Source organism: Eubalaena glacialis, chromosome 14 (assembly GCF_028564815.1).
Source record: "Eubalaena glacialis isolate mEubGla1 chromosome 14, mEubGla1.1.hap2.+ XY, whole genome shotgun sequence".
Classification (NCBI taxonomy): domain Eukaryota; kingdom Metazoa; phylum Chordata; class Mammalia; order Artiodactyla; family Balaenidae; genus Eubalaena; species Eubalaena glacialis.
This window is the reverse complement of record NC_083729.1, coordinates 21,002,303-21,028,220: the sequence shown is the minus strand read 5'-3', so window position 1 is coordinate 21,028,220 and position 25,918 is coordinate 21,002,303. Positions and strand designations below refer to the sequence as shown.

General features: G+C 54.9%; 1 protein-coding gene across 3 annotated transcripts in view; it reads left to right on the top strand.

Annotated features, from left to right (window-relative positions):
• OTOF (otoferlin) overlaps positions 1-25,918 on the top strand; it is a 96,138-nt gene that overhangs the window by 55,541 nt on the left and 14,679 nt on the right. For all 3 annotated transcript variants that reach the window (XM_061168693.1, XM_061168691.1, XM_061168692.1), the window contains 22 exons: positions 1,370-1,443; positions 2,852-2,978; positions 3,451-3,505; positions 9,012-9,143; positions 13,590-13,652; positions 14,079-14,163; positions 16,851-17,010; positions 17,852-18,038; positions 18,471-18,657; positions 20,080-20,303; positions 20,730-20,838; positions 21,367-21,553; positions 21,683-21,803; positions 22,365-22,465; positions 22,583-22,673; positions 22,835-22,951; positions 23,230-23,382; positions 23,722-23,911; positions 23,993-24,117; positions 24,508-24,642; positions 25,360-25,521; positions 25,738-25,857. In XM_061168693.1, the coding sequence (XP_061024676.1) occupies positions 1,370-1,443; positions 2,852-2,978; positions 3,451-3,505; positions 9,012-9,143; positions 13,590-13,652; positions 14,079-14,163; positions 16,851-17,010; positions 17,852-18,038; positions 18,471-18,657; positions 20,080-20,303; positions 20,730-20,838; positions 21,367-21,553; positions 21,683-21,803; positions 22,365-22,465; positions 22,583-22,673; positions 22,835-22,951; positions 23,230-23,382; positions 23,722-23,911; positions 23,993-24,117; positions 24,508-24,642; positions 25,360-25,521; positions 25,738-25,857 (2,905 nt within the window). The remainder of the gene's footprint in view (positions 1-1,369; positions 1,444-2,851; positions 2,979-3,450; positions 3,506-9,011; positions 9,144-13,589; positions 13,653-14,078; positions 14,164-16,850; positions 17,011-17,851; positions 18,039-18,470; positions 18,658-20,079; positions 20,304-20,729; positions 20,839-21,366; positions 21,554-21,682; positions 21,804-22,364; positions 22,466-22,582; positions 22,674-22,834; positions 22,952-23,229; positions 23,383-23,721; positions 23,912-23,992; positions 24,118-24,507; positions 24,643-25,359; positions 25,522-25,737; positions 25,858-25,918) is intronic.

The window sequence follows — 25,918 nt, the reverse complement described above, 5'->3', positions numbered from 1 at the left end:
TGAGATTTCTAGGCCATCTCTACAAGGACAGAAAGGTTTTCCCCAATCTCACATGACCCAGCATAAAGAACAGGGGTTCTTCATTACAGATAATAAGATGTGGTCAATGGAATAAAGCTTTTCTAACTGCTTCAAACCTCAACTCTAAACTGTGGTCAATAGTATCCTCCTCAAAGCTTGCTGTGGAGATTAAATTATTTTTTAAATATGTTAAAAAAAAAAAAAGAACAGGGGTTCTCAGGGAACCATAGCCAAACCTTCACAAGGAGATGCCTGACCCAAAGATGGGTGGGCTCTGCTGCTGTAGGTGAGCTCAGGGTTGGAATCTGCACCCCACCCCACCTAGGGATGGGGCCCAGGATGACAGGGGCACAGCCAGGAGGAGGGAGAATGGGAAGTGGACGGAGTCAGGTGTCCAGCTCATGCAATATTGATGGGGTAATGGAATACTGCACTTTACCGCCTGTTAATCCTACTCCTGGTCCCTCCTGGACCAGGGATCACAAGCTCAGCTGCGGCGACATCACTGAGGGGACAGTGAGGACCCCCTGTCCCCTTCCCTCAGCCCCCCTGACTGCAAGGCCCTTCTCCTGGGGGCACAAGGCCACACCAACCAGAGGAAGAGGTAGGAACTATGGAGTCTGCCATACGTTCCTGGGGGTTGGTTGGGGGGGAGGTTCTGTGGTGAGAGGGGACAGGCAGAAGGGGCAAAGCCAAGACCAAAGATAGAGACGGGAAAGGGCCCATCTCCTTCTTTTCACTGGGGACCAAGGAGAATCCAAAGGCACAGAGAGGTTGGGAAAGACAAGGCCGGCTTCGAGCACCAGAGCCATCTGAGAACTAAGCAGCTAGTTTCAACCACACTTCCTACCTGCTCATCAGCCTCTGTGCCTCTGAGTCCCGTTTCTGCCCTTCTGTTCTGATGCTTTATCTCTGGTTGTCTGGTTTTCTTTCCACTCAGCCGAGGTGGGGTGCACGGTCGGGGAGGATGAACTTGGCGGCACTGGCGGAGCTCAGAGCTCTAAGACTGGACTGAGGGGGCTGGGATCAGGACCCCGAGGGGCTCCAGTTGAAACGGTTCTTTCCACCTGAAGGCCGCCTTTACTGGTCGCCGTCCCCGACCTGCTCCTTAGTGGTGTGAAGACATGGGGAAGGAGGAAGTGGTGGGGTTTCCTCTGCCCTAATTCCCCCTCACGGCTCCCAACTTGGGAAATTTGGCCCCCAATATATCTTGGGACCGGTAGGTGAGGGGCTGGAGCTTGGATCTCCCTTTCCCTTACGTGTTCTTTCGGGTTTTGCTCTTCTATGTCTGTGTGTCTTCCTCCCGGCGTCTATCTCCTTCCACCTCATTCTGGCGGCCCTCTCACAGAGCCGGGAGGAGCGTGTTTTCCGCCATGAAGCTCGGCAAGAACCGGCCTCACAAAGAGGAACCCCAAAGACAAGGTATGGACGCGTGCCCCTGCCCACGGTCCAGGCGGCCCCTCTCTCCCCTCCGGTGACCAAACCCCTCCTCTCCGCGGGCAGCGCCCCAACGGGCTCTCCTGCTATTGGCCGGCGGATCCACCTGGGAGGGGCCTGGCCTCTCATTGGCTGGCGGAGAAGCCGGGTCCTGAGAGTGGTCCTCCGGAAGGGGGCGCTCCGAGGGCTGAAGGCGGGTAGCGCATTTCCTCCGGTCTAGAACTGAGCAGCAGAGGTCCTCAGTCCGTTGGGCTCATCCTGCCCTCTTTGCTCTCATTCTTTCTTCTCCACACAGAAGCCTAGAGATTTTTAATTAGAGGAGGGAATAACAACAACAACAAAAAAAGTTATTTGGCCAATTCCCTATTTCTGGGGGAAAATCAGAGTCCTGAGAATGCTTGCTCCGCGGCAGGACTCGCTCTCCTGCCTTTTCCCCGTGACCTCTCACGAGGCTGCAGGGACGGCCCTGGGGGAGACAGGCAGGGTGGGTCCTGGAAGACTGGAGTGGCCTGCGGCACTGTTGCTACCGGAGCAGCAGGCTAGGGAGGGCGCAAGACAGCTATTTAAGAGGAGGCAGGGAGTACAGTTGGAAGACAGGGGAGAAATGGAGTGTATTAGGGGAGCTGTGTGTAGCTTTTTAACCCAGATCTGTAGATCACACACACATCCTCAGGGCTCCTGGCTTCCCTCCCCAGCATCCCCTGTGTGGCCCACTGGCCCCAGAATCTCTCTCTTTGTCTTTTGCCCCCATGCGAATTCCAGCTGTGCCTTTTGCCTTCCTAGATTGGAGAGGGTAGAGCTGCCGGCTGAGACTAAAACCCACCATCCTTGGGTGGCTTCTCAGAATCGTCATTCCTTCATCTCATTGGATTAATACACATCAGTACAGGGTTAGGTTCTGAATTCCATCAGCTGTTTTACATGGATAAGTTCCTTCCTAAGCCTCAGTTTCTTCATCTGGTTACATGAGAATAGTGCCTATCTTGCCAGGCTGTGACTATGAGGATTATGAGGACTAAAGATATATGTATAACGTGCCTGGCATTGTGCCTGGCACATAATAGCCACTCAGTAAATGGTAGCTACTGGTACAGGAGGTACATAAGTATGGATTATTTTATTCCTGACCTTCTTCCACGAAGGATATTCAATGCTTGCATAAGTGAGTTACATTCAATTAAAATTAAAAAGCAACACCAGATGCAATTTCAGTTAAAATCAGAGATCACGATTAGGCCAGAAACACCGCAGATATGCAGACCATAACATTCTAAGCAGATGCTACCGAGTAAACCTGGAATTTGACTCAGCTTCCTGGATGGCAAAGGAAAAAGGGAAATACAGTCACTATCCCACCATCCAGCCCACCTAACTGGCCCTCCCTCTTCCCCAGATGAACCGGCAGTACTGGAGATGGAGGACCTTGACCGCCTGGCCATTCGGCTGGGGGATGGGCTGGCTCCTGACTCCGTGTCACTAGCTTCCGTCACAGCTCTCACCACCAACGTCTCCAACAAGCGGTGAGTGGGCAGGAACCCCAGAGCCCCAGTTGCCTTCACCAGGTCAGGCAGGACCCAGCTTGCTATGTTTGGAATTTGGGTGGGGAAGAATCAGGGCCCATGGACAGCTCCTTCCTAACCCTGCCCCTTTCTTCTTTTCCTGGATGTCTCCCTCACCTCTCCCCCTGCAAAGGCAGGAGCCTGTTCCCAGGTCATTCAACACTTCCGGGCAAAGGGAAATCACAGAGCTGCCCAGCCCACACTTGAACTTGTTGACCTAATGTCTGTCTACCTATCACTTCTGCCACTGGTTAATCCTCTGTATTGGAGCCTCTGAGAACAACTGATCCCCATTCTGTTTGGCAGTCCTGGAGTGTTTGAAGATCATGATTCTGTCCTTCTGCCCTTCTCCAAGGTCTAACCACTGCCAGTGCCCTCCTCCCCTGCAAGCAGTCCCCTTACACCCAGCCTGACAGTACATTCCCCTCCTCAGATCCAAGCCAGACATTAAGATGGAGCCAAGTGCCGGGCGGCCCATGGATTACCAGGTAGGTGGGGCAGCTAGAAGCCTCATGCCTTTCCGACTCTCTCTAGTGGGGGGCTCTGGCCAGACGTGCGTTATAGACTCTGTGAAGACATGGATCTGAGGGTCATAGAGAACCACAAGCTGAATATATGTTACCAAAGTAAGCTTGTTCCTGGAAAGCACTCACAGCAGTGTCATAAGTAGAGAAGTACAAACCCAAAGAGCAGCTTGAGAACTCTGCTTATGCTGGTCAAAGCCCTCCTAGGATTTTGTAACCGTCTTCATAAAGTGAGAGGGACCTGGAAAAACCATAAAAAGACCAAAGAGCATCCAAAAAAAATTTTTTTAAATAAGTGTCTCAGAAGAAAGATATTTTGGTGTGTTTTTTTAAATTGTTGCTTTGTATTATTTTGATGCTGGAAGTAATGTCAATCCTGGCTATCTATAGATGCTGAGAATATGGGTGTTTTTTTCTTCTTTTTGCTTCTCTGTATTTTCTGAAATTAACACTTAATTTTTTTATTTGTATGTTTCTAAAACTGGAGACCAAATGGCTGAGATAGGGAGAGATTTGCAGCTATAAGATTGCTAATGTGGCCACAGTGCAGGCAGGATGGGGCATGAGCATGGCTGGGAACTGCGGGGAGAGGGCCACGTGAACAGCAGGACCCAGTGCAGCCCTCCCAGCCTGGGGCCTCATCCTCAGCTTTGCAGGGCCACACCCTCAATTTTGTCTCTTCTCCCAGAGTTGATCGGAGCCTGAGAGGCTGAGTTACACTAACATAACTCACGATAGGCTAATGTACAAGCCGGAAGTACCTTGTACTTATTTATAAACTGCAAACAAGAAGGACCCAAGGACCACAAATTCCTCTGGACCCTTCATTAGGAGCTATCAAGACCCAGTTGTAGGTGAAAAGACTGCTGGGCGTTCCTAGGATTGAGTGAGTGTGCTGGCTGGTCGGGAGGGCGGAGCCTTCAGGAGACCTCACCTGACTACCACTGCACTTCCTGCCTAGGTCCAGCGCCAGGCCCCAGAATCAGAGCAAACCCTTCTCCCGGGTTAGGACTTTATCTTTGATGCCCATTTCCCAGGCCCCATGCTCCCTTCTTTAAGGACAGCCCACCTCACCTCACTCAGGTGATAATATTGAGGACTTGACACCAGCTTTCTTTGTATCAGGTACATCTGGTCATATTTCCTCAAGGATGCACCTTGTCTCTCTGAATCCTTGCTTCAGTTTGTTTTCATCCAGTCGGTGACCATCTTCCCAAGGGCTTGAAAAACAGCCCCAGGCAGTGTCAAGCGGACCTGCCCCTGTGGATTCAGACAACCTCACACCACTGGGCTCCTTGGAGGTTTGGGAATGTCACCTCCTCACCTCTCTGCCAAAACCCAAGCACAGAATGTCCTAACACTTCTGAGGGCTTTTCCAGGGCGCTCGGCTCAGGGCTTTGCTCCTCTGTGTTCTGAGAAGAGAAAAACTTCCAAAGAACAAAGACCCCATAGTCAGATACCGTTCAATCTGCAGTGTCACGAGCCCGCCATGTAAAGGCACATAGAAAATGGTGCCATCGTTATTGTTGCTGCTAATGTAACTGTTAGTTTTTTGAAGGTTTACTATGTGCCAGGCACTAGGCTAGGTAAGTATGTTTTCCATTTAAGTTAATGTAATCTTCACAACCACTCAAATATAGGTATTACTGTATTTCATAGGCGAGAAACTGAGGCCCAGGGTGGGTAAGGAGCTTGCCCCAGGTCACACAGTTATTCAAAGCAAGAAACAGGGTTCAAACTTGAGGGTGTCCTACCCCATAATCAGAGCAACTAATTTCTTTCTAATTAAGCCTTTTGAACAGTCTCTCCCTCTGGTCCCTGTTCATCTTTAGCTTACTACCTACTGCATGTTTTCAAAAGCTCTTTCAGACCACTTCCTAACAGAGACTTTTATTAAATGGACCAGACAGTCAGCCTCCAAAGACTTTGTAAACATTCTGAACTGAACAAAACAGTTGTACTGGACCTGTACATCTCAACTGTAAGTGTTAACACACTTGGAGAGAGAGCTGTGAGGATGCAAATGTGGAATTATTCTTGCTTTCAATAAGTACAATGTATAAAGCAAGAAAACCTATCAGAAGGACTTCACTGTCTTGGAGAACTTGGCTTTGCTGAGTTAGAAAGACCTCAGCCAGAGGCACTTAGCTGAACTCAGATTCAGGAAGGATCCTCAGGGCTCAGAACCATCCTAAAGATTGGGTAGCACTGAAAGGAGGTCCCAAGGTGAAAAGACCATGGTGTACTCAGGCCCTTTGTTTCTTCTGTTTAGAATGCATGTAATGCGAAAACCCTTTCCTGATTATTGGCATCTCAAAAGCAAGAAGCTGCAGCTTCCTCCCTGTGAATATGCAGTTTCCCCATCAGAGTGGGCAAAGCTTGGAGCTTGGCACTTGGCAGGGATGTTCTTGGCGGGTCGCAGAGTCTTGAGTCTCTCCTCTACCCTCTCTTCCTGCCACCAAGACCATATACATTTTCACCTCCAAACATCTCTCCAGTTTTCACCTCCACGTCATTTATCCAGCACAAGTGCAATATGGCAGCCACTTCCTATCTGATCTCCCTGCTCTCATATTGCCCCCTCCACTCTATGCTCTACGCCACCACTGGAGTGATCTCAAAATGCACAACTGGTCATGTCACATCTCTGTCACCTGGAGACGAGGGAACATAAAGGATGTTTCAGAAGAGCAGTACTAAGGGGTCCACCACCTCTCACCTCCAGCTCCCAGCAATGTTCTTGCAGCCCAATCAGACCCCTCAGAAGCAGGTCACAAAGCACCATGACTCTTGGGTTCTCCCAGGACAGAGGTATAGATTTACACTCAGCAGTGTTCCTTGCGATGAGTTTCATGAAGTCACCTGAGGATTATGTCCCTTATCTTGGAAGGAGAAGATGGAGTAGTCAGTCACCAAAAGAGTTTCCCTGGTCAGCTGGTCAGTTGGTCCCTTAGTGGCTCTATTTGCCTCCCCCTCTTCCATCATGGAAAGATGGAGTCCTCTGCTGATGACTGAAATCCCCTTCTTCAGAGTTTATTGTTTTGTTTTTTTAATTTCAAGTCCAAATGATACATTCCCCTCCATAGAGCACCGGGAGGGGGGAGGGGGGATCAGGACTGGCATTCCCCTCCCCCACCAACGCCAGGCCGCGACCTCCTTTGTGCACTCCCAGGGTACCCCTCAGGCCACCCTTCAGCCTGCAAAGAGCACGCACTGGAGCCTCCTCCCCTTGCCCCACCCCTTTCTCCTTTCAGCCCTGTGCCCTCCCCTCCCTACCTGCTTCTCGCCTGGTGTCAGAGCTTCCAGCTAGGGTCGTCCACCATTACTGGCTCTGCTCAGTGGAAGAAGGTGGGAACTCTGGGTCCTGAAAAGGAGTAGTGGGCAAAAAGGTTATCATTACGGCTGAGTCCCTGGGTGAAAAACATAAAAACCAGCCAACCTCTCACACTGCAAAAGTTAATCTCCTGATGGCATATCTTTACTACCTTATTATGCCAAAACTGTGTTTGTCTACTTCCCAGTCTTGAGTTACAGAAAATCCGTTTTTTTTTTTTAATGGAGGAAAAGGGATGGGTTAGCTTTGGGGGAAAAATGAGCTCTTAAAAAAATCTTTGGTATAAAGTTTCATAGAGCTTAAAACTCTATAAACTACTATGCAAAGAATGTTCTGGAAGGACTTCTAGTGTCTGTTTACTCTCTTCACAGTAAACTTCTCAGAGCTGGCTCTATTTCCCTTTTAGCTCCCTGAAGAAACAGTGATTATTGAACTCCTTCAGAGCTCCAGATTCTCAGCTCCATTCCCTTTGGAACCTCATTCCACATAGAAATGCTTGTTTTCATAGTTCAAGTATTACTTCAATTAGTAAATGTTCAGTTTCCAGTTCTATATACTTGCTTGGTAATGTTCTCGTTGTCATCAGGGTTTTTATTTTTTTAACATCGCTAGTTTTGTTTTGTGGATTTTTCTTGGCCTTCCGGATATTTATAAGATATATAAATATCTGATGGATGCAGCGGATGATAATTTTCATGGCTATTCTTTTTCATGAAAAGGGAGAATGATTCTCTTGAGTAAAATCATATGTAGTAGTTGCATCAAAGCACAGCAATTAAAATACCAACTCTCCAAGATGAGAATGGTAAAAAGCAACTCATACAGTTTCATAAGAAGAGTGCTGAGGCAAATGCTACTACTAGCTCAACATAAGCTATTTTGTTAAAACGCAAGTTCAAGAGACTTAAATGAAACAATATTAAGCGTCACACACGACCCTATCTGTTTGGGACACCAGCCACTTAACTGAAAGTAAATTCTATTTGAGAAGCCATTTATAACAAGAGCTCACATTTCCTAGACCTGTCTACTGTTTATGAAGCACTTTTATGCACATTATCTCATTCAACCCTCACACAAACTTACAGATAGGTAGTGTCTTCCACTCATAGCTGAGAAAACTGAGGCTCAATGTCATTCCAGCAACCCCGAGTCTGTGCCTCTTCCTATTTATCATGGCCCACCCATGGCCACTGACACCTCCAGATCCAAAGCAAGAACTGATGGCTTACAATGAGAGTTCAGGAAAAGTATGTGCACAAACACATACACGAACACACACACACACGCACGTCTCTACCTCCCTCTCTCTCTCTCTCTCTCTCTCTCTCTATATATATATATATATATATATGCAAATATTTGTTGAATGGATGAACAACTGAAAAAGGGCCTCCCAGTATAGAAATAAGATTCCAGAAAGGTGAACACCACTGAAAAAGATACAGAATGCACACAACATGCAAGTATCAAGGCAAAAAAGGTGTGCTCAGGTGGGCACCAAAGCCCCACTGGGCATTCAAAGAAATTAAACAAAAGAAGGGGAGCCAGGAATGTAGAAAGGGGGCCAAATTCCAGAAATAAAAAAGATGTCAGAGGTCTGCAGGCTTAAAATGAGAAATGCTGGAGCAGAAAATTAAATGCATGTTAATGGAGACTTAGACAGCTTAATCCCGGAGTGCACAAAACCTGGGAGGTAGGTTTGCAGCCCTCGGTGAGGCAGGGCCATTGATGCCGGGGAGAACTTGAAGCACGTGGAATCACCCGGGAGCTTTAAAAATATGGATGCTAGACGCCACTCCTTCCACCCCTCCCCCAAGACTGGACTGGGTTGGTCTGGAGTGTGGCCAGGGGCCTCAGGGTCTTTACCCACCATCCTTCCCCTCCCACCTGGTAATTCTGCTGCACACCTACTTGGAGGTGATCTAGCCACGCCCCTTCTTTATAAATGAGGACAGTGAGGTTTAGTGGGGGAAAGAGCCCAGGATCACCAGCGGATGTGCAGCAGGCAGACTAGCACCCAAATCCGGTGCTGGCTCCCGGCACCTTCCAGCTGCTGCCCAGGCCCCGACTCCTGCAGGACCAGATCCAACCTCACCCGCTTTCCTGCTCGTTCCCCCTCTTGCCCGCCCGCAGGTCAGCATCACGGTGATCGAGGCTCGGCAGCTGGTGGGCTTGAACATGGACCCCGTGGTGTGCGTGGAGGTGGGCGATGACAAGAAGTACACATCCATGAAGGAGTCCACTAACTGCCCCTACTACAACGAGGTCAGCGCCCGGGGCCCCAGGTGGGGAAGGGGCCTCCGAACCGTGGCAGAGGCTGGGCCCCAGCCCCATGGGGCCCAACAGGAGAAGCTGGGAGTCAAGGGAGACAAAGGGCTACCAGCCGGCGTGACCTTGGCCCGCCCGTTACAGCCCCCAGCCTGCTGACGTGCAGTGCTGCCCCCTCTGAACCCCCAGTCCAGATCCCAGCCAGGCTCAGGTCTGGCCAGGGGCCACCCTGTGAAAGGAATAGCACCCCAGGTCCTCCTGTGCTGCTCGCAGCAGTGCCTGTGAGTGAACCTCGCACCCCCTGAGGCCTGGTCCCAGATGTTTCCCAGGCCAGACCCCCAGGGCAGGGCCACCTCCTTCCAGCCCCAGCCCGTGGTGGCACTGGCACCATTAATGAGCACTTGCTGTGTGCCGGGCACTCTTGTAAACGTTTTTGGTGCATCATCTCTTCTGACTCTCACACTGTCAGAAGTTGTCGCCATCAATCCCATCTTACACAAGGGGCATTGAAGCTCCTGGAGAAAGACCTGGCCCGGGTGCTACGTGCCAGAGTCGGGTTCTGTGTGCGCACGCTCTCTGCTCAGCTGCCGTCATGGGTGCCTGAACCTCTTCGGGGTCCTTCCAGACCACTGGCCATGATGCTTGGGGAGTGAGGGATAAAAGGCCCAGTACCCGCTGCTGTTCATTGCAGCTGTCTGAGGCCACATCGAGGTTAAAGGACCTCAGAGACCTTCTAGTTTAATCTCTCCATCTTACAGAGGAGGAGACTGAGGCCACAATATGAAAAGGGCCAAGATCACAGAGAGTACTGTAGACAGAGCAGGGCCCAGACTGCCCTGCCTCTGCCCAGTGCTCTGTCTGCCACCTTGGATGGTCACCCCAGACACAGCATCGTGACTCTGGGCTCCAGGGAGGGACCCATCTTAATCAGCTCTGGGGAAGGGTGCCCCTCAGATGCCTGAGCACACATCAGACTAAGCCAGAAGCCACCAAGCTGGGCACCCTGGCCAAACGAGGCATCTGCATCCTGTGTTTCGGTGTCCGTCCTGGGGGTGGTGAGGGCTGAGGGTGCCATCTACTGCTTGGGGGAGGGCATCTCTTGGGAAACTGTGGGCGGCCCCAGTCGTGGGCCTTCAGGAGGAAAACCCAGGCACACCTCTACTCTTCACGGGGACCCAGGCTAAAGCCAGAGCCTGGCCGAGGTCTCCTCAATGACCACAAATGGACTCCATTCTCACAGCTGGTTTCCTGCAGGGCCACAGGGCTGGGACACTGCTGTTCAGGACCCCCCTCAGCCCCATGTGGCAACCTTCCCAGGAGTCAGGAAATTCAGGCTCGACACCTCTGACCTTATGTCGGGACACATCCCTGACTGGAAAAGCCTCCGGCCTAGATAACGTCTATTTTTCCCTAACAGATGTGGAGACAGGGCCCCCATGGCCTTCCACAGTTATTTGATAGTGGTGAAGCCATGTTTGCCTGACGGGAGGGCTCACCTTGCAGCAGGGCCAAATGCCTCATGTTTCATTCAAATGTTTCCTCCTTCCCAAGGAAACAGAGCTGTTCTCCCCACTTTGTGGCTCCTCAGCAAACTCCTACTCACCCTGCAGAGCCCAGCTCAAATGTCCTTGCACTGGGTAGCCTTCCCTGCACTCTCTAGGTCAGAGGTCAGGGCATTCCTGTCTCTCTGACAATAACATCCCCAAGTTGCAGTTGGTTCTTCACATCTAACCCGGGAGGCTCCCAGTCTCCTGCATCGCTGTAGCCCAGCCCAGGGCCTGCCATGTACCTAGAGGGCTTTGGTAACACTTTGCTGAATGGATACTTACCCAAACGAAGAAACAGACATCCGCTGGGCATCTGCTCTGCACCAAGCTCAAGCCTGGCCACAGAGCGGGTGCAAACAGCACACTTCCTAGTTCCATTTTCCAAACTCTACATTTATATCCACTAAAACTATTTATTCCACTCATCTTTGGATCATCTTAAATTTACACCTGATCATATTTTTGTTCTTTTTCACAAACCCAAGTAACTCTGATTTATTCAGTTTCTGTTTCCTCTAAACCAGAGTTTCTCAAACTCAGCACTGTGGCTACTTTGGACCAGGTAATTCTTTGTTGTAGGGGACTGTCCTGTGCATTGTAGGATATTGAGCAGCATCCCTGGCTTCTACCCACTAGATAGAAGCAATCCTCCAATAGCAATCCTCCACTCAGATGTAGCAACCAAGAAGGTTTCTAGACATTGTCAAATGCCTCCCGGGGGTTAAAATCGCCCCCAGTTGAGAACCGGTGCTCTAAACTATCTTCCCATGATTCCTCCCAGCCCCAAAGCTAGAATTTTCTTTCCCTTTTCTTCTCTTCCTTTTATACTATCCCCCTGGTCCCAGGGGTGTGCTGCTTTCCGCTAATCCTCTGAGTTGATGGGAACCTACCTTTGGTTCCACTAAACACAACAGAGGGAGATGAGAACAACCAACATCACTTAGATTTCTAAGTAATTACAAAAAGGAAACATGTTCAGGAAATACAAGGAATATGACCACAGACAGCTCAGAGTTCTAGCTTAGTTAGCTCGCTCTCCTAGGGCTGACACAGCTCTGCAGCACCTGGCCTGGCCTTGACCCTCCTGCCTGGCTCTGGACCTGTCTTCCTGTGAAGGGAGGCTCATAACCATCACCCCTGTCCCCAGAACAACCTGACAATCCACAGACCAGGCCAAGACCTCTTCTCGGTGCATCCGGTCCCAGACACCGTCATCTTCCTTCTGCCTAAAACCACCTCTCCCCATTGCCTTGAATCCTTCTCTTTCTACATCCCAAAGAATCTACCATTATATCATCCACTCAACATCACCAACTCTGCCTTTGCTTTTCTTTTGGCTCCTCTTTTGTCTATAAGGCATTTCATTCTAGCATATTCTAAGCACAACTATGAAGAAGCATTATGATCAAGGACAGGAACTAGAAGCCTACCATCTATCTATCCATCTACCTATCCATGCATCCATCTATCTGTCTATCCACCTAGCTATGCCTTTCCTCAGTCCCACATACCTCCTAGTGACCACCACTTCCTCACCTTAATCTCTGCAGTCATTTCTGCCCCCCATCTTTCCTGAAACTGCCCTTTTCCAGACATCAAGGACCTCACTGTCCCTAAGTTCAACATCCACCATTGCTCCCTCTCCCTTGACTGCCCCGGTCCTTCCATCCTCTCACCGCCCCCTGCCCTGGGGACCTCTCCTGCCACTCTCCTGCCTTCCCCTCTCTCCAGCTCCTCTCCTCACTGCCCTTCTTGGCAACACTCCCTGTGCCCACTGCTGAAGTGCTGCTGCTTCTTGGAGCCCTGTCCTGGGCCTGCTTCTTTCCTACTCTCCTTCCTTCTCTCCCTGGGTATCTCCCCAGCCTCAAGGCATCGGTTACCATCTGCGTGTCTAGATGCCTGTACCACCCACCCCTCCAGAGCTTCAGTCCCCCGTGACCAGCGTCATCTGGGCATAGTGCTTCATAGCAGTTGGTATTTATTGTGCAGTGGCCGTGTGCATGCCTGGGTTGAATGCTTGACCCGGGTCATCTCATTTAGATTCCGAACCACGTCTCCCAGCAACCTCGTGAATGCTGCCCCGGAGCAGTTCCACATGGAGGCCCTGGCTCATTATCCCCACATCACAGAGGTGTAAACTGAGACTCAGGAAGGGAGGTGATTGGAGCAACAGTGAAAGCTCAGTCTTCCTGGCTCTAAAGCTGGCGCTGTTACCCACAATGCTCTAGTGTGAGCCTCCAGCAGCCAGGAGCAGATTCTCATTTGCTCCAAGCTCTTCGGCGACCTTTCGCCATCTCCCTGCCCACAAGTTCACCAAAACAGTGGCCCTTCTGCTCACCGTCCGCACCCGCGCTCCCAGCGCCCGCACACCAAGGCGGGGACAGATGGGTGGGCGCTGCAGCTGTGAGTGGCAGCTCCCAGCCGGAGAGGACAGGTCGCGCCCACGGCAGTTACATTTACAGCAGATTAAGTTCATCAGTTCTAAATTCTAAGGCTCAGCTTAGTTTACATTTAAACACCTCCAAACTTGGGGTGCATCTTCTAGGCAGCATTGTGGTTTAATGGTGATGTCTGTGGGACCCATATAACCACAGCGTATATTACAGTATCTTACACGTATCTCATCAAGCCTCATAACAAGACTCTAAGGGGGGGCATCATTACCCCCATTTGACAGCTCAGGAAGCTGAGGTTCAGAAGATGTGTTGCTCAAGACCACACGACTCCCAGCTTCACCGGGGTCGGGGGGACCAGTGGTTGCCCCTCCTGCTCGTCCAAACTTTGGGGCTCAAGGGAAATGGCTGGGGTGCAGACAGGCACTTTCAGGAGGGAGGTGCCCGGCATTTAGCCTCTGCCCTCCAAGTGACAGCAAGTCTGGGTCCTTCCCCCCCTCCAGTACTTCGTCTTCGACTTCCATGTCTCTCCTGACGTCATGTTCGACAAGATCATCAAGATCTCGGTGAGTGGGGAGCAGCCCCTGGCAGGCGGGGCTCTTAGCTCCAACTGCACCTTTGTGCGGACTTGAAAAGGGCACCCCCTCTGGGCGGGCCAACCATAAAAAGGCAGACAGCACCCAGACACACAGCCGGGCAAGTGGGGCACAGGCTGGATGTGGGCCCCTCTCACCCCATTAGCCAGATCCTTCTGTATAGCGTACAACCTGCTCACCCATACCTGGCGGCCAGCAAAGCACAGGCGAGGCAGAAGAGGCTGCTCCTAAGCCTCAGAGAGCTGCCCCTGCCCTGCCAGACGCCCTCCTGCTTCACCTGAAGCTCACATCCCCAGAAAGAGTGACATGGCACCACTATCAGTCAGCCCTTCCCCGCCCCACGGAAAGCCTCAGCCCCATGCCGCCTGACTGGCGACTGGTGGTTCTGCCTGGAAGGTGATTCACTCCAAGAACCTGCTGCGCAGTGGCACCCTGGTGGGCTCCTTCAAAATGGACGTGGGGACCGTGTACTCCCAGCCGGGTGAGTAGCTGCACAGCCGGTCAGCTCCGGGAGCCCGGGACACGCGGTCCCTCCCACCCTGGCGGGCCCTGGGCTCAGCCTGGCCAGGCCGCTGGGCTCAGGTGAGGCCGTGAGTGCACACAGTCTTCAGGTATGCAGAGCGATGGGGTGCCCAGCCTGCATACAGTCGCAGTGACCACCTGTGCCCAGTCGGCGGGGCTCACGGGAGGCCTGCAGAGGCGGCAGCATGGCCCCCTTTTACAGCTGAGGGGCCTGGGCGCCAGAGGAGCGCCGGGGCTTCCCTGGTCACCCAGCTGGTCTACAGTGAGGTCAGGCCGTGTGACTCCAGAGTCCCTACTGAGCCACGCTGTTCCCAACACCCAGTGCGGGGGGCAGTCTCTGAGGGACACTGTGCCCTGAAAACACCTTCACTGACCATCCGTCCAGGGACCCAGGCTGCCTGAGAACAGCCGCGTGGGCTATCTGCTCAGCAGCTCTGGGGGAACCCATAAGCCAGCACTGCGTGGGGTTAGTGAGGGAACCCCAAGGCGTGGCCCAGAGGGCTGGTGAGGGTTGGACCAGACAGAGAAGGTGCCTCAGCCTGACAGACAACACTCACCACACGGCCAGCTTGGGAACCACGGGCAGACAAGCTGGCACTGGGCCCCACCCATGCCCCTGAAGTGAACCCGCCACTTGGGTGCAGTAAGGACCCATTAGGCCCTCTGACAGTGACAATACAATTGCACCCAGACAATCACATTTGACCCTCACAAAACAGTGAGGGAGACATCAGCATTCCTTCCCATTCTACAGACGAGATAAATGAGGCTAAAAGAAGTTGTGTCTCAGAGGTGCCACTAAACTATTAGGTTGAACAAATTGGCGATTCCTTATGTTCAACCTAGTAGACACTTGGCTGGTGCACATTGTAACTATGACTCAGACCAGGAAATCTAAGCTGAAAACCCAAGATTATACACATAAAAATCACAAAATCATAGAACATTCAAGCTTGAAGAGACCCTAAAAACATCTAGTCCAATCTCTCTCTGAAGGAACAGAAAGAATAAATCCATTCCCTCTTCAAATAGCCTTTAACTCTGAAGACAAATTTTATGTCCCTCCTGAGTCTTATTCTCTTTCCTTGCTAAATTTCCCCAGTTCATCTAACTATTCATTCACACATCTGTCCATCCATCCATATATTCTTTCACCCACCCACATATCTACCTACTCACCTGTCCGTATGTTAATCCATCCTTCTATCCATTTATCCGTCTGCCACCCATCCATCCCTCTATCCATCTACCTTTTAGGCCAGCCAGGCACCCTACCACCCATCTTCTACTATCCAACTCCCCATCCAGCCATCTGGCTATCTATCTGTTCATGTATCCATCCCACAAACATCCACTCTGGCAAGACCCTTGAAGCTCTGGGGCAGCCTAGGACATGGCCCCCTCCTCCTGAGATGCGCCAGTACAGCTGACGGCCTCCAGTGACCCCTCACACACATGGCTTACTCCCCTCTCACCATCCCGGTGTGTCTCTTCAGACTCTGCAATGGCATTATCTCTCCGGAGACACAGTTGGCCTGGCCTATCCCCAAACAGGCTGATTTCTGCACACAGTCCTGAACACATCTCACAGAACCGAATGGGGACAGAGGCTTGCTGGCAACAGGTCTGAACTATAGTAGAAGTTGAAAGAGGAGGGAGGGGAAGAGGAAACTTCTGAGTCCCGGGCGATTCCAGCGCCCACACAAAATCAAGGAAGAAGATGTGCCCTTCATACAGGCAACGCCTGCAAACAGCTTTAAAGTCAACCTGAAGGGGCAGATTCGTCCTAGAGTGGCCTCCTCTCCTGACATCTGTCCTTTCCTCCACACTGTCCTAATTCCTGGGAGTATTGGGGTGACACTACCGGTCCCTGTCTCTAGGAGGCTTTCAGGCTGAAATTGGAGACAGACAATAAGTAGATAATCACAGTGACAGTGAGTTAGGAGATGTGCATATGGAAAGGGGCCAGGATCAGCTCTTCTGAGGAAGTCAGGGAAGGCTGCATGGAAGAGGAGACACATGAACAAAATGATTAGAAGTGTGAATAGGGAGGTGGAGGGTTGGGGTGGGGGACAGAAGGGATGGGGGCATTCCAAGCTCAAAGAACAGCAGCCACAAAGGCATGGGGGTATGAAACAGCAATATGAATTATTCAGAGAGGGGTAAACAGCTTTGCTTGCAGGAGCACGGGGGGGCGGGCAGAGGGTGAACACTGCGAGCTGGGGAGAGCTGTATCAGGAGACCCCACAGGGGATGCTGAGGTCTGTGGTCTTTCCCCCAAGTACTGGGGGGCCTCAGGTGGGTTTGAAATGGGGAGTGAGAGAGGGAGGGCCTCTCTGAGGGCTCTGTCTGGCAGCTGCATGGTGGTTGACTGCATGGGTTGGGGGCAGGAGGGCTGCAGGCAGAGAAACCAATTAGGAGGCTCCTCTGTTTGAAGCCACGCCACACACCTGGGTGCATGACCAGGGGCGGGGCCTTGCCTCGGCCGCCCTTGCTCGGGGACCTCTGTCTCCCTGGCCGAGAGGCAGGCAGAGCTGTGGCCCCAGGGCCCCGAGACCTGATGACCTGGGCTCCGAGGCCTGCCCCGAGGACAGGTGCCGCCCTGGGTAGGCCAGCAGGTGCAGCCCCTGCTCCTCGTCACCGCAGAGCACCAGTTCCACCACAAGTGGGCCATCCTGTCGGACCCCGACGACATCTCCGCGGGGCTGAAGGGCTATGTGAAGTGCGACGTCGCCGTGGTGGGCAAGGGGGACAACATCAAGACGCCCCACAAGGCCAACGAGACGGACGAGGATGACATTGAGGGGTGAGGCTCCCATCCTCCCCCAGCCCCTGGAGACCCGGCCCAGCCCTTCCTGGAACACCAAGGGAGCCCCCAGGGTGGATCTCACCCTCCATCTCCCTACCCCCATGCCCAGATGGCCCATCTCTCCCTGGAAGGACTGAGGCCAGGCCAGCCTTGGTGTCCGGGGACTCTCCTCATGGGGCAGAAAGGACTGAGGCAGGGCAGGCAGGGGTTCACAGAGGACAGTCAAGAGTGACAGTCATTTGACATCCAGGCTTCTGACTGTGAGAAACTTGGAAGAAAAGAGCGGAGTCCCAGAGCTGCTGGGTCTTGAGTCTACACCCAGGAGAGCAAAGAGATTTGTTTTCTGTACCAATTCCAGGCAGCTGACAGTGGTTGTTGAGAAATATTCTGGGACCTCATCTGGATTCAGTGAGAAAAAGTGCAGGATCCAATGAATCATGCCTTCCATGGGCCAAGGAGGGAGAGTGGGGGCCAGTTGTGAGGTTTTTGTGTAGGAGATGAAAGATGTGACACAAAGCTGAGAAAACTGGATAATAATATTGAGTGGTCTCCCACGCTACAGTTTACAAAGTACTCATATATTTTAACCTGTTTGAGCCTTATCATATTCTGAGAGGGAATACCATATTATTCCCGTCTTAAAGGTGAGTAAACTGAGGCTTAGAGAGATGGGGAGATTTGCCCAGGATCACAAGAGAGCAGGTGCCCTAAACTCCAGTGTCTTTAGTCCTGGTGTGGGCCTTCTCCGCCGTCCTTCACCTGTTGTCCCAGCCCCCAGGGGTATGTAGATGCTGGGGCAGGAGTCGGGGTGCCCAGCCCTAGCTGTATGTGCCAGCAGGAACTTGCTGCTCCCCGAGGGGGTGCCCCCCGAACGCCAGTGGGCCCGGTTCTACGTGAAGATTTACCGAGCAGAGGGGCTGCCCCGCATGAACACAGGCCTCATGGCCAACATGAAGAAGGCTTTCATTGGTGAGAGCAAGGACCTGGTTGACCCCTACGTGCAAGTCTTCTTTGCTGGCCAGAAGGTATTGGGGTGCAGGAGGCTGGGGCTTGGGGTGACAGGCACCAGAGGTGCAAGGGGTTGGGTGTGGGGTCCTGGGGACGGACGTGAGGCAAAATCAGAAGCCACGAGACTGGCCTTTGATCACCTTGGTGAGTCACCTCTAGAAGTGAGGAGAGAGAGATGAGGGGAGCTCTAGCTCAGAGGGGCTGGGGGGTGAGGCCAGGCTGGGCCTTAGGGATTCCTCACTGCCCCCAGGTCACCAAGAGCTGAGGGGAGGGGGGCACTGAGAAGGAGAAGAGCCAGAGAGGCTGGGGTGGGGAAGGGTGAGGAGATAAGTACACACACACACACACACCACATGCACACACATAGCACACATATACACACTCACACACAGACACACATGCACACTCATGCATGTACACAAACCCTAACCCTCGCTCCCTCCCACCAGGGCAAGACTTCAGTGCAGAAAAGCAGCTATGAGCCACTGTGGAATGAGCAGGTGGTCTTTACAGACCTGTTTCCCCCGCTCTGCAAGCGCATGAAGGTGCAGATCCGGGACTCAGACAAGGTCAACGACGTGGCCATCGGCACCCACTTCATTGACCTGCGTAAGATTTCCAACGACGGAGACAAAGGTCAGCAGCAGGAGACTGGGGGTGGGACATGGGGCTAAAGGGGTAGCGTAAATGAGACCACCCCCCATACACCACCACCATCCCGTACCTCTGCCTGAAAGGTGCCAGGCATGGTCAGGGCATTGCCAACAGCCCCTGCCTCCAGGGAAGGGTGGAAACTCATGGTTCACGTCTGCACAGAGGTGCCTGGGCCCGCCTGAGCCTGGATTTGAACTCCAGCTCTGACAGTTAGAAGCTGCGTGACCTTCATACCTGTTTTCCCATCTGTAAAATGAGAATAATAGTAATTATATACATGTATATATACATACGTATTACATATATGCGTGTACTGCTGTCATAGTACCTATCTACAGACTTGTAGGACCAGAGCGCTGAGCTAAGTACCAGGGATACAGAACAAGGAGGAATGCATCTGGTATTCACGGTGCTCCCCTGGGGATGAGGGAGACGGGTGTGCTACCAAATGCTCAAAACCTGAGACAGAAAACACAAAAGACTACAGATTGTATGATTCCATTTGTATGAAATGTCCGGAATAGGCAAATGCATAGAGACAGGCAGTAGACAAGTGGTTGCCAGGAGCTGGGGGGAAGGGGAACTGGGACGAACCGCTGAAAGGTATGGGGTTTCTTCTGAGGAGGATGGAAATGCCCTGGATGGTGGCACAACATAGTGAGTGCACGAAAAACCACTGAAATGCCTACTTTAAAATGGTGAATTTTATGTTATAGGAAGAATATCTCAGTTTTTTAAATGCTATAATGTTCTTTGTAAACTAGGCAGAACAGAAACCAAACAAAACACATAAGGCAGACTTGAATCCGTGCTACACACGAAACATAACAAATCCTAATGGGAGAAAAATAGTTGGGATTAGGAATTGGGGGTACTTCGTGGAGGAAGAGCGTTTAACAGGCACAGGCGGAGAGTAAGGGCCTTCGGAGAGAGGGCAGGGGTCTGCAGAGGCAGGTGGGACCCTAGTGGCACACAGGTCTGCACAGACGGCAAAGGCCTTGCTGAGGACCTGGGGAGGTGCTGGCATCGGTCCTTCAAGTAGGTCATAGACGGCCCCCGCCACAGGCACCGGGAAGCAGGGGGCGTGATCTTGCTCCACAGAAATGGACGTGTGTGTATGTGGAGCGGCATGGCCAGCTCAGGCTCCCGCAGAGAATAAGCAGACACACAGAAGTGCCCCATGCAAGTGACAAGGCTACCCCACAGCCAGCCCCGCGCAGCAGACACCGCTCTCCCCGCAGCCCCTGTGAGCCTCGCTGCCCGCAGGCCCTCTGCCGCCTCAGACATTTCCCCGAGCGAGACACGAGGTCCTCAGCTCAGCAACCAGGAGGTACAGGCCAGGAGCCCCCAAAATAGGTCCTTCCACCCGAGTGAGCCCCTCGACCCTCTGCCCCCGGCCCGCAGGCTTCCTGCCCACGCTGGGCCCCGCCTGGGTGAACATGTATGGCTCCACACGCAACTACACGCTGCTGGACGAGCACCAGGACCTGAACGAGGGCCTGGGGGAGGGCGTGTCTTTCCGCGCCCGCCTCATGCTGGGCCTGGCGGTGGAGATCCTGGACGCTTCCAACCCTGAGCTCACCAGCTCCACGGAGGTGCAGGTGGAACAGGCCACACCCGTCTCCGAGGTGAGGCCCCAGGGCGCTGTGCTCAACCCCCTTCCCACCACGGCAGCCTGCGCCTGGCCTCTGCCAGTGTCCCTCCTGCCTGCCCCCAGGATGGGGCCTCCCTCCCCAGAAAGCAGTAGGACCTCTGTCGCCTTCCCCTGCCTGTGCCTGTGCTCTCCCCGGAGGTCCCAAGGTGGAGCCTTGTTCTGCCTTGTTCCTGGCTATGGCTGTCCTTGTGCTGGACATAGCAGCCCTTCCTCCAGGGACAGGCTGGAGGGCCGGAGGAACTGGGCCTTCAGTGTCGGGGCTCCTAGCTCCACAGCCGGGTAGGATGTCCCCACCATTAGCCCCAAGGGCCTGTCTGTAAGACATAGGAGGAGGCCTGGCCCCAGGCCCAGCCCCCACCCCATTAAGCTTTCCGGAGGGTTTGAACCACCTTCTCCACAGAGCTGCGTGGGGAAAATGGAAGAATTCTTTCTATTTGGAGCCCTCCTGGAGGCCTCAATGATCGACCGGAAAAACGGAGACAAGCCCATCACCTTTGAGGTCACTATAGGTGAGAGCTGGGCTCGCAGGACCGGGGGCTGCTGGGTGGTAACTGCCAGGCCCCGCTCCACAGCCCGGGGTGGGGCGGGGAACTTTGACCACTTCCCTCGTGTGTCCTCAGGCACCCACAGCGCATACAGCGGCTGCACCTGAGAACACACGCCCCACAGGGTCGGCCTTAGTTCCACCTAAGGGCTAGGCTGTGTTAGGGACACGAGGAGGAAAGAAGCCCTCCCTGCAGAAGGGAGCGAGGCCCTCATGGGACTGGAGAGGAGAGAGTGGGAATACGGGCCACGTCCTGGGCTGGGCCTTGAGCTCAGCGGTCATCAGGGCTCCTAGTGAGACCTCTGCAGGAGTGCAGGACATGGCCCCTTCCTCTGGCCAGTGTTCTATCGTGTCTGAGCTGGCACAGACCTGTGAGCACCGGCCCCATTCCCTGACTCTCCCTCTTCCCTCCCACAGACCCCTGGACTGGAGGGCAGGGTGGGGCCTGGTGGGGAAAGGACTCTAGGCCCTCGGTGCCCCCTTCTGCCTCCAGGCAACTATGGGAATGAAGTCGATGGTCTGTCTCGACCCCAGCGGCCTCGGCCTCGGCCTCGGAAGGAGCCTGGGGACGAGGAGGAAGTGGATCTGATCCAGAAGTCGAGTGACGACGAGACTGACGAGGGTGGGGACCTGCCCTCAGTCTCCTCCAGCCCACCCATGCGGCCCCAGATCACCGACAGGTGAGCCGGCCAGGACAGAGGGTCCTGGGAGCCCTGCCCACTGCCTCCCATCCTCTCATGGCCTGGCCCCGCCCCACCACCACCTCCCTGGGCACCCAGTCCTCAACCTCCCACCTGCTCCCACCCCAGGAACTACTTCCATCTGCCCTACTTGGAGCGCAAGCCCTGCATCTACATCAAGAGCTGGTGGCCGGACCAGCGCCGCCGCCTCTACAATGCCAACATCATGGACCACATCGCAGACAAGCTGGTCAGGGCCAGGCCACGGCGGGGAGGGGAAAGGCGGAGGGCGTGTGCTTCAGAGGGCCTCGCCCAGCTTGGACAGCTCCCCTGCAACACCCGAGTCCTGTCTGCCCGGCAGCACGCCGTGGGGTTGGGGGAGGAACTGCAGAGTGGCCCCAGTAGAACCTGTGTTCCTGTCCCCGCCCCAGTCCCAGGAGCGGTGGAGAGCCTGAGGGCTGCCCGGAGTGGAGTCTGGGAACCCTGGCCCATCCAGCCCCGGGTTTCCCTAGAGGTGACTGGCCAACCCCTCTGTCTCTGGCCTGCACTCCCCCACCCCCTGCATCTAGCCCTGAGTTCTGTCCGACCCCTGTGGGTCCACCAGGACCACAGACTCATGGCCCAGAGGTGGCTTCTTCCTTCAGGTTCTGAAAACAGAACCTGGAAAATTTGGGTTTCCTTGTGATGGCGAGACAGTCCGGAGACGGCGCTCGTGGGAGGTCCTAGGGCGCTAGCCCCTCATCCCCCTGATGAATGGGGGAGACATTTGGGGAGGCTGAGGGGGGCTGCAGCTCACACCCCTGGTTCACAGGAAGAAGGCCTGAATGATGTGCAGGAGATGATCAAAACGGAAAAGTCCTACCCTGAGCGTCGACTGCGGGGCGTCCTGGAGGAGCTGAGCTGTGGCTGCTAGTAAGTGGCAGGGCTGCCAGTGGGGGGTCAAAAGTGGGGGGTTTGCAGAGAAGGAGGCATCTGCAGGCCTCCTGCTGGCGGGTGGGCTCTGCTAAGCCCTGCTTCTCCCCCTCCCAGCCGTTTCCTCTCCCTCGCGGACAAGGACCAGGGCCACTGGTCCCGCACCAGGCTGGACCGGGAGCGCCTCAAGTCCTGCATGCAGGAGCTGGTGAGGACGCGGCTGGACCACACCGGGGACGGAGGGAGGGTCTGGAGGTGAAAAGGGAACCCGAGGTGGGGGACATCTGTCTCTGAGGTCACAGCCCCCAGGACCAGACCCTCCATCATGCGTCATGACCTGAGCCCCACTTACACCCCCGACCCCGGCAGGAGAGCATGGGGCAGCAGGCCAAGACCCTGCGGGCACAGGTGAAGTGGCACACGGTGCGGGACAAGCTGAGGCTGTGCCAGAACTTCCTGCACAAGCTGCGCTTCCTGGCAGATGAGGTGTGCCCCCTGCCAGCCCCAAACCAGAGTGACCCAAGGTGGCGGAAGGGGGGCTGCACAGGAGGGGTTGGGCCAGACCATCCAGGAGGTCCCTCCCATTCTGACAGCCATTGGGGGACAGGAGAGACCAAGCCTTTCACCCTGTCCTGTGTTCTTCCCGCTGGATCGGTGGGAGGAGAAGGAAGACCCAGCGCCGGGGTCCTTTCCTCTGTGGGTTCAGGCCTGGCCAAGAGGCAGGATCTCTCCCTTACGGGGCCACCACCCCGCCCCCACCCCAGCCTCAGCACAGCGTCCCCGACGTCTTCATCTGGATGATGAGCAACAACAAGCGCATCGCCTACGCCCGGGTGCCCTCCAAGGACCTGCTCTTCTCCACCGTGGAGGAGGAGCTGGGCAAGGACTGCGCCAAGGTCAAGACGCTCTTCCTCAAGGTGCCGGAAGGGGAGCAAGATTGGGGGCGGAGGGGCTGGGGTCTGCACTTTTTCAAGGGGTCAACCTCCCCTTGGAGGGAACAGTACCCCCACCCCTGGGTCTGGCTGGCCTGAGCTGACGGGGTGCTCAGAGAAGAGCTGGAGAGAATAGGAAAGGGGTGTGGGGGGTCCCCCCGGGGGGGTCCCCCCCGCCCATGCCCCTCTGCACTGTGTTCCGAACCACACAGCCCAGCGGGACGGCTGCGGAGGGCAGGGGCCCCTCCGCCCATAGCCTCCTCCAGCCTCCTGCCCCTTCCTCACGCCCTGGGCTCCGGCAGCTGACCCTGCGCCCACCCCCAGCTACCAGGGAAGCGGGGCTTCGGCTCGGCGGGCTGGACGGTGCAGGCCAAGCTGGAGCTCTACCTGTGGCTGGGCCTCAGCAAGCAGCGCAAGGACTTTCTGTGCGGCCTGCCCTGCGGCTTCGAGGAGGTCAGGGCGGCCCAGGGCCCGGGCCTGCACGCCTTCCCACCCATCAGCCTGGTCTACACCAGTGAGCGAGGACTCCCGGGCCTGGGCGGGAGGGCACCGGCGGGTGGCCTGTTCCCCGAGCCTCAGCCTGCTCCCCCCACAGAGAAGCAGGCCTTCCAGCTCCGTGCCCACATGTACCAGGCGCGCAGCCTCTTTGCCGCCGACAGCAGCGGTCTCTCGGACCCCTTCGCCCGTGTCTTCTTCATCAACCAGAGTCAGTGCACAGAGGTGAGGGCCCCGGGGAGGAGGGCCTGGCTCTGGCTTTGAGAGCACTGGAGGGGGCCTGTGAGCCTCTGGGACCTGGAGAAACAGACCAGCCACTACCCCAGATCCTTAGAGGGAAGCCTGGCAGATGACTGCAGGCCCAGGCCACACTGGTGAAGGCTTTAATCGTGGTCACATTCCACACAGAAGACAGGGAAGACACTGGCGGGGGGCTGGGAGAGAGGGTCAGGAGCAGGCCTCATATCAGCCTTCATTTTGAGATTCCCAGAAGAGTCAGGGAGCATGGCACTCCTGCTCCCGCGTCCCCTGGAAACCACAGTGACTGGGGGTGACTCCTCTTCAGGTGTTGCCCACCCACCATCACTTACCTGTGCCCCCCCCACCATGCTGCAGGTGCTGAATGAGACCCTGTGCCCCACCTGGGACCAGATGCTGGTGTTCGACAACCTGGAGCTCTATGGCGAAGCTCATGAGTTGCGGGACGACCCCCCCATCATTGTCATCGAAATCTATGACCAGGACACCATGGTATGGGTGGGCTCTGGCACCAGGGACCACGCCTCCTCCCCCACACTCCACCTGCGTTAGCGGCCACCTCCACAGCCCACCCCCAGAGCCCCTTGGCCAGGGTGCTTGCCGGGGAAGCTGGGAGTCTGGGCTGCTGACCAGCCCCTCCAGGAGACCCTGGGTGTCTCCTGCCCTGTCACTGCAGCCTGACCCCTTCCCGATGCTGTGGGCCTCTGGGGCCTCAGGGAGGAGACAGGCCAGGGCGTCCCACCTCCCGGCACAGACAGACCAAGCTCAGACCCAGATGTGCCAGGAAAGCCTGCTGTCCCCAGTCTTCCCCCATTTGAGGGGCCCCCCAACCCCTGCCCACACCTACCACAGTCAGTAACAGCCTCATAGCTCTCCATGGGAGCTCTGGAGTAAGGGAGTGGAGGATTAGGGTGACCCCTCCAGAGATGGGGAGCCGCTTACTACAAGCCACCTCAGCTACTGGGGTGCCCTGAGTGAGCTCTGGACTAGGGGTAGGAGCAGCTGTTTCTAGTCCTGAGTCCTGCATCTGCCATTCATTGCCAGCATGGCCTGGAGCTAGCCTGAGACTTGGTTTCCCCCATCTGTAAAATGGGGTGATCACACCTGCAACTACATGGGGCCGTGGTGAGGACTGAATGAGATCCCAGGTGTGAACATGCTTGGTCAGTTCAAGCACCAAGAGGCCACCTTGGCTGTTTGTTGCGTCAGGGCAAAGCCGACTTCATAGGCCGGACCTTTGCCAAGCCCCTGGTGAAGATGGCCGACGAGGCATACTGCCCGCCCCGCTACCCGCCTCAGCTCGAGTACTACCAGATCTACCGCGGCAACGCCACGGCCGGGGACCTGCTGGCCGCCTTCGAGCTGCTGCAGGTGGGGCTGCTGAAAAGAGGGGGCTGGGCCAGGGGCCTTCCTCCTCCCCATCCTGCTGTGAGACCAGTCGGACAAGAAGCTGGGGGTGTGGTTCTTGGGGACCTGGGCTGTTCAGCCTTCCCTGTCTCCCCAGATCACATGCCAAATAACTCATGGGGAGAGAGAGCCCTCTCCCCGGGCTCCCCAGGGTGTGACACTATGTCCCCCACTCCCCAGATTGGACCAGCAGGGAAGGCCGACCTGCCGCCCATCAATGGCCCAGTGGACGTGGACCGAGGTCCCATCATGCCTGTGCCTATGGGCATCCGGCCCGTGCTCAGCAAGTACCGGATAGAGGTGTGTGAGGACTCCATCCGGCCCCTCCCAGCCCTGCCCTGAACAGGCCCTGCTGTGCTCT